Source organism: Nicotiana tabacum, chromosome 23 (assembly GCF_000715075.1).
Source record: "Nicotiana tabacum cultivar K326 chromosome 23, ASM71507v2, whole genome shotgun sequence".
Taxonomy (NCBI): domain Eukaryota; kingdom Viridiplantae; phylum Streptophyta; class Magnoliopsida; order Solanales; family Solanaceae; genus Nicotiana; species Nicotiana tabacum.
This window is the reverse complement of record NC_134102.1, coordinates 91,543,350-91,550,912: the sequence shown is the minus strand read 5'-3', so window position 1 is coordinate 91,550,912 and position 7,563 is coordinate 91,543,350. Positions and strand designations below refer to the sequence as shown.

Below are 7,563 nucleotides of genomic sequence, written 5' to 3'. Positions count from 1 at the left end.
ATAAAAATAATAATTTTGTATCAAATTTATTTATGTTCAGGACTATGGTTTGCGATAATATAATGAATGTTATTGATAATGGTATTGTTGGGTATTTGTGATAGTTTTTAGAATTTGTGGGTATAAGTCATGTTTCATGTTTTTCCAAAATAAATTTGGGAAATATATTTTGAAAACTGATGTCCAAACACATTTTCATCTTCAAACCAAACTTCACCCAAATCAGATTTTTCAGAACAAATTTGAGAATCTATGGATAAACGCTAGATAAAATTCTCGGTTTAAAACACTGTCCAGATGATTTTTCTTCATCGCCTTCGTGGGAGATCTTCGCGTTCGCGAAGTGCAATTTTTCGCGTTGACCGGTCAACCCATAAATCCTTCTTCGCGTTCGCGGAACCACTCTCGCGATGAACAAAACTTCGCACCATAAACTAATAATTTTGTCTGACACAGAAATAGGCATAACTCTCTCATACGACATCGAAATTCGACAATTCTTATTGCTATGGCTCCGTAATTACGATACTGATCTAATGGTTCAATCCAATCACAAATCAAAGGTCGTTTGATTTTAAATTTAACCAGGCAGTGTTTGCATCAAACAGGGGATACGGACTCCATTAGATGATTTGAATAACGTAGTTGCAACTTGCAAGCATAGCCATTTCAACTGGTTCGACGAACTGAAAAATAAAAAAGAATCTGGCAATAAGGGGCGCCTCTCAACTAACACAAATCGCAGACAAGTCCAAAGTAATATACTAATATTTGGCTTTTTGCAAAAGGATGAGAACATTTATATGAGTGTCATCGCCAAGATTTTCAATTCATTTATGCTGTATGGAAGCCAGTTTATTCATAACAATACATACATAAACTAGGTCGAGAAAACCAGAATGAATTAAAAAAACAAAACTATCATAAAACAAATGAAACTAGGTCAAGAAAACTAGAACGAAAAGAACAATAAACAAAACTATCAGAAAACAAATCATCATCATCTGTCCCTTGACGCTGGCCTTCTTCATTACCATGGCTACCTTTTTCTGCACCAAATTGTGGTTTCCACATGATCAGAATACTATAACAGTGATAAACGTTCATACGGATGTGGCTAAGACGGAGAGAATTCTGAGAACTAGAGAAGCACTAGTGATCACCTGAACGAATTCAAGACGATTAGATGTACTTTCCATCTCCGTGCCCAATTCATTAATGATCTTGTCCTGCAAGGAAAATATACTGATTTTAACTATATTTCGCCTTTAAAGACGTTGAGTAGAAGCTTGAGAAAATTATTAGAAGTGCTGCATTTGTTAAGTGACTAGAAATTCAAGGAACCGATTAATAACCTGTTGAAGAAGTTCATCATGTATGGTGAGCCCAACATCTCCGATTCTAACTACGCTAGCACTAAGCTCGTCTAGCTCTTCATCCTGTTGCCTGCACAGGGCATCCAATCCGTTGTCAGATGTGAAAGACCCAGAAAATAGTTCCAATCTACTCCAAGACTAAATAACAGGCTTTTTGGAAGTTTACACAATGACTGAACTAAATAGATGTGACAACCATAATAATGCCATAGTACCATATCAATAGATCCAAGATTCTGCTACATCCTCTAAATTTTGAAGTTAATTAAGGTTTTCCTGACATAATTTAAGGAAGTGCGATATAAGTTGGCAGAAGTAGACTGCTAACCCTTTTAATCTAAGTTGCTCGGACTCTTCACTTTCAGTGCCGCACCCATGTCGACACGACGTGGGTGTGGGTCATGTGTGGGATCCGTGTCGGATCTGGTCAACCGATTTTGGGTACTTTGACCAAAATCAACGGAAAAATTTGGGACAGATACAATGATTTTTGAAAACAAATCAAAAGGTAGGGTGATATGGAAGAAAATGGAATACCCTATATATATAAATTTCTATGTAAGTCCTTTTCCTTTTATCTCCTTCTAAAATTCTACTCTTGTTCAATATTTTCTCCTTCTCGGAATACCTTGTAAGTTTTTCACATAATGTCTCATAATTTAGACATATTTTTATATCTCTATTTTTAAATAATTGAATTATTTTTAGCCGAATCCCCACACCCGTATCCGTACCTGGATCCGTACCCCGAATCTTTAAATTTAGATCATGAAGGATATGACCTCTAGATCCGCACCCGTATCGGACACCCGCACCCGAGTCCGAGCAACTTAGCTTTTAATAGGTACTAAAGCTAATAAAGACTATTCCACTTAGGGGCACCTATGGTTCGGTTTGGATCAGTTTTCATTTAAACCGAAATCAAACCAACTATGTCGGTTTGTCAAACATACAAACCAAACCAAAACAAAACAAATAGAGTCGGTATTTTTTATTTGGCTTTTCTTTTCACACGATATACAAATTCATTTCATTCAATCTACAAGAGCTAAAGACATAATTTCTCAAATGTTGATGTATGTGTAGCAAGAATCGAGAAAATTAATTAATCTATTATCTATTGAAACATCTATATGAAAGAATTTTTCTGGAAAACATGACAATTATTTACTTTCGTAGATCAAAAAGCAATAGTTTCTCCATATAAATCTTACCTTAATGATTAAGATAACAAATAAATTACTCCTAAATAACTAGAAGAATAGAAAACTCAAGAAAGCACCATGAATATGTCTATACAGCTTTTTCATGGCTAAAAATATATAAAGTATCTTTATAAAAGTAAATATTTATGGTCATAAAATTTATAAACTAGTATACTTACAAAGTCGATTTGATTTGTTTTTTAAACTTAAATACGAACCGAACCGAAAAAAATATTGTCGGGCTTTTAAAATTGAAAGCCAAGTCAAAAAATACATCAGTGTTTACTCGGTTTGGTTTGGTTTGGTTTTTCGATTTTTCTTGAACACCCCTAGTTCCAGTATAAATGAAGTTGAGTAGACAAAATCAGAAAGCCAAAATGACATGGCAGAATGGCTATGACTAGGACATAAAAATCTTGGGGAAGTTGATATTACACATATCGTCCTTCCATAAATATACAAATCAAGGGGTACAGATTACATAGTAAAGATTGAGAAGCATTAAGCAGGTTTCTCTATAAATGGATCAAGTGCGTGCAACATTTCCACTAAGATTGAATATAAAATTGATCAGTCTAAGAAACATGACAAACGAAGAGTAGATGCAAAGAAATGGAAGGAAGATACCTCATAAGAAGTAATTGCCTATCTGATTCTGATGATATGAAATCATCATTATCTCGGGCAGAGTATGCATTGGATCTCTCTTTCTGATCAGAATCTGGCAGTCTCAACAGTTCTCGCCGCATCCCATTGAGATTAGATGTACTTGTCCCATAAGACTCCTTTCCAGTTACTATTGACTTCTTCACGCTTCCCACCTGGTTAAAGGCAATTGATTTAGCTCTTTTACTTTAAGGAACTAAGGACCAAAAGAATATACATGTGGCATCAACAGAATCAGCTATACTTGAGCTCGGGCATTGCTGGTCCATCTTCTTCTTCTATCAAGCTCACTTTCATTAATACCATACCAAGAGGGATCTTTTGCTGCAACAGCGATTGTTTTGTCCAATTCATCCACCTTCTCAACAAGAACACAGGAATTCAGCATTGATAAAAGGATATGAAGTTAGTCAAAGTTGCAGAAGGTCAATTTCAAATCACATTGACAGAAGATCATTTTCTTAAGTGAAAAGATCAACATATCTGACAGTACAAATCATAACATGAATTAAGACACATGCAACGCATCAAACAAGAAATTGCATCTGGCTCTGAAATCATCATTATTCATTCATGTACAGGCAATCAGGAAGACATACAATGAGAATTTAACAAAACAAACAGCAATAAATATCGATTAATCATGTTTAAAGGAGCTATGTTTTGGCCCATACCTGCCACTCAATGCTCTCACATGCAGCAAGAAGTTCCTTTGTAAGATGTACTTGCTCACCACTATTTGCAGGAGTTTGCTCCCATTGATGAAACGTGGACAAGAGCTTGTCAATCTAACTAAGCAGGCATTTCAAGAGTTAGATTCTGCAGTCAACAAACTAGAGCAGTAATGAGAAATTGAAGAAAAACTAGATTCTAACAGTGAGAAAATTCCTGGTTAATCTGTTTTTTTTTTTTAACAGTAAAAAGAGATAGAAAACCTTTTTTTGTCTTGCCCCCTAATTGATTTTTCTACGAAAATACCAAAATTAGCTTGCTTACTTTTTCTTCTTTTTCCTCTATCATCATTTATTCTCCTTTTCAATAGGAGATGGCTTTACAAGAAAAACACAAGAGTTACATTTTGCAGGTTTTCTTTTTTGATAAGGGACAACTATATTTTGATAGTGAAACAAAGCTAAGCAGGCTTCTCAGATGTTTTTCATCAATTACTAATTTACCATGTAAACAATATCGAAGCATGTTTATAAAAAATTATTGTGCATATAAAGAGAAATACAACAAACATAGCCGAAATACAATAGGATCTTCTCAAATCAAAACCAGATGCAGATGAACAACACTTGAGGCCTTTCCTACCACAGAACACACCTCAAAAGTTTTACCTAATAGAAATTACTTTGCATTTTTTTTTTGTGTGTGTTTTTTTTTTTTGGGGGGGGGGGGGGTGTGTGATAAGCAGATTACTTTGCATTCTTCGGTAAAACAAAACAAACAATAGATTGAGTCTTCTAATTATGTTCTGTAATCACAGGATCACGCAGCCAAGAAAAATCTGGTCTAATGATTCAGCAGTTGCAGGAATCTACGAGGCAAAAAATGAAAGAAACCAAGGAAATCAGGGGCACCAACAGGCTGGGAGATATAAGGGAAAGAAGAAACTTTTGATTAATATTTGAAAGATCTAGAGTCTGACTTCTGCTTCTGGAAGTGGTAACTTAGTAAGATGCAAGATCAGTCTTCCTGCAATTTAATCTCTAATCTTCATCTCACATTCACATTGATTCTTACATATTCCAAGTATAATAGCATGTAATCATGAAGAAATTATTTTAGGATTTCCAGTGGCTTATTTTTCAAGCTATACCAAAAATTTCTTCTATCATACATATCAGTGAAGGATATACACAAAGAATAACAGCCAATGTGAATGAATGCCTGAAAGGCATAGTGGCATACTTAGAAAATAATGTTATTAGACACTCCTTTGTTGGTGAACTAGACAGTTTGAAAATGCTCTATGCATATCCTGGTTTGTACAGCTATTTGCATCCCCCCGATGCTTCTACTAAATAATATTGCATTCCTTGATAAAAAAATCTCTATACATATCCAGACACTATAGATCTCATCGCTCTAGAGAGTTGAGGCCAGAATCTATTTTTAGGCTTTTAGCCAACTGTTGGAGGCTTCTCTGGGTTTACCTTATAAGTGGATCCCTGTGATACTCGCAATATTAATCTCACCTACATTGACAGTACAACTTCCTATAAAATTTTACTATCGACAAGCATTAATTAGGCCATGCCTGAAATAACATAATTTGAAGTGGAAAATTAAACAATAAAAGTATTCTATATCTTATCTCATGTATTATCTTCTTGAATGACAGAATTTTGAGCTCAACCAAGTTCAAATTGTAAATATCTTGAAATGTTGTTTGGTTTTCTTTGCTCATGACAGTAATATGATTAGTTTCTTCTGCAGTTAACTCATCTCTTATGATCTGTTAAGTAAGGCAGGCAGAGGAAGGAAAGTATAATGCATGTAGAGGCTAACTTCCAAGTATCACTACAACAAGTGATCATGCAACTGATCCATTACTGGAGTAGTTTATCTTAATCCATAGTTTATAAGAACTCTACATTGTCCCATAAATACAGCAGCTCACACAGACTAGTTAAAAGGCAAAGGTTAAACAAATGAGATTTACTTCACTTCACTTCAAGATTATTAGAACATTACTAGAAAGTTATAGATGAGCTTACAGATTCTTGAATTTCCTCCTTGACAATATAAAAGGGATCTTGAGCTGAAGACATCTTTAACACCAATTCTAGAACGTTTACCTGTACACATCACATAATTGCAACAATATCTCAAATTGCTTAAACCGTATTATGACTATAGAGACACAATAGTAATTTAGCAAGTAGGCTTTCTCCAGAAAAATATGAAAATTATCAAAAGGATGAATTTCAAAAAAATTACACTTATTACACGACCTGATCCAAATACAAAACGAGATCTGAAGAAATAATCAAAAAGAAGAAAGCTTTACCCACTAAAAAATTATATTCAGCGATTCATTTGAGTTCATCAGAATTCAAACTAAATTGATCCACGTTGATAAACGTGGAAGATAACTTATAATGGTTTTATTTCGGGAGAGAAAAATCTGAATCAGAGAGAGAGATAGAGAGAGAGAGAAAGAGAGAGGAACCTGCTGCTTGATTTCGTCGAATGGCCGGAGAATAGACCGGAGAGAGCAGGAGACGGTGGGAGTAGTAGTTCTGAATTGGCCACCAACTTGGGCTGGTATCCATTAAAGGCTGATGTGCACTACATATTTGGGCTTCTCTAGCCCAAATACAACAACTCAATGGGCCCCTTGATTGCATTCAGGGTTCGTCAAAATAGCCAAGCTGATCAGTTATCGGACTGGTAATCGAAAAAATAGCTTGCGCCTATGAAATAATTGAAAAATAACTAGTATTATTCAATACGAAAATCAAATTTACACAATAATACCCTTAGCAAAATACAGAAAAAAAATCCAACATATTATACTATATTATGAACTACTGTGTATAAACTCCAACACATTGTGCTAGAGTTTAAAGACATCATATATGTGAATTTTAGTATATTATGCTAAAGTTCTAACTTTTCAAAGTTATTTTATAGCATATTATGTTGGAACTCAAATAAGACACCATGTATTTGAATTTCAACATATTATGGTTAAGTTCAAACTTTTAGAAGTTATATTCCAACATATTATGATGAAACTTCAATAAAAGATACAGAAACTTAAATAAGACACAATCCTATAATTCTAATTTCAACTTTCGTTGAAGTTCAAATGATAACAACCAAAATACAATAACAAGAATTGGAACTTGAATAACAAATAAAGAAAGGAAAGCAAGATACAAATATTGATGAGAAAGTAGCAATAATCTTTTATCTATCTATCTATCTATATTATTATAAAAGCACGAATAATTTATGCTAAATGTTGAACGACTAAAATAACGTTGAAATATTGAGCGACTTTTATAACCTTAATTATTTGTATAATTTAAGGATATAATTATAAATTACCTGAGGCTGATTTTTCTTTGCATTTAAACTACGCAATGCTAAATAGCCGACTTTGGGTCAAATTCTTTTTCTTTGCGGCATACTTCTTCTTGCTATCCTACTTTTTATTGGACAATATTATTAGTTCCTGCTTTTTGTTGGACAATATTTTACTTCTTCTCCAAAGTTATTATTAGTTCTCTCTATTGTTCTCGTTTTTCGTAATTGAGTAAATTCTCATTTTTCGTAATTGATTAATGCTCTAGGGTCATGTA

General features: G+C 34.0%; 1 protein-coding gene across 2 annotated transcripts; it reads right to left on the bottom strand.

The window, feature by feature from the left end:
* Positions 1-760: 760 nt before the first annotated feature.
* LOC107780444 (syntaxin-61) lies at positions 761-6,534 on the bottom strand. 2 transcript variants are annotated; one of them, XM_016600993.2, is made up of 8 exons: positions 6,426-6,534; positions 5,971-6,051; positions 3,922-4,035; positions 3,492-3,605; positions 3,209-3,402; positions 1,356-1,446; positions 1,164-1,229; positions 761-1,049 (listed from the first exon to the last, which is right to left on the bottom strand). In XM_016600993.2, the coding sequence occupies exons 2-8, from the start codon at positions 6,022-6,024 to the stop codon at positions 939-941; spliced, it is 744 nt and encodes a 247-aa protein (XP_016456479.1). In that variant the 5' UTR covers positions 6,025-6,051; positions 6,426-6,534; the 3' UTR covers positions 761-938. The 2 variants fall into 2 exon arrangements, with proteins under 2 accessions (XP_016456479.1, XP_016456480.1); XM_016600994.2 differs by lacking the exon at positions 6,426-6,534 and adding an exon at positions 6,264-6,400.
* Positions 6,535-7,563: the final 1,029 nt, after the last annotated feature.

Bases quoted from the DNA above. Each gene is read 5' to 3' on its own strand.
- LOC107780444 (XM_016600993.2), bottom strand. From the start codon at position 6,024: ATGTCTTCAGCTCAAGATCCCTTTTATATTGTCAAGGAGGAAATTCAA. The intron at 3,403-3,491 runs GTATAGCTGATT...GCCTTTAACCAG, and splicing joins CCAGCAATGCCCGAGCTCAA to GTGGGAAGCGTGAAGAAGTC. The intron at 1,050-1,163 runs GTGATCACTAGT...AATTTGGTGCAG, and splicing joins ATCGTCTTGAATTCGTTCAG to AAAAAGGTAGCCATGGTAAT.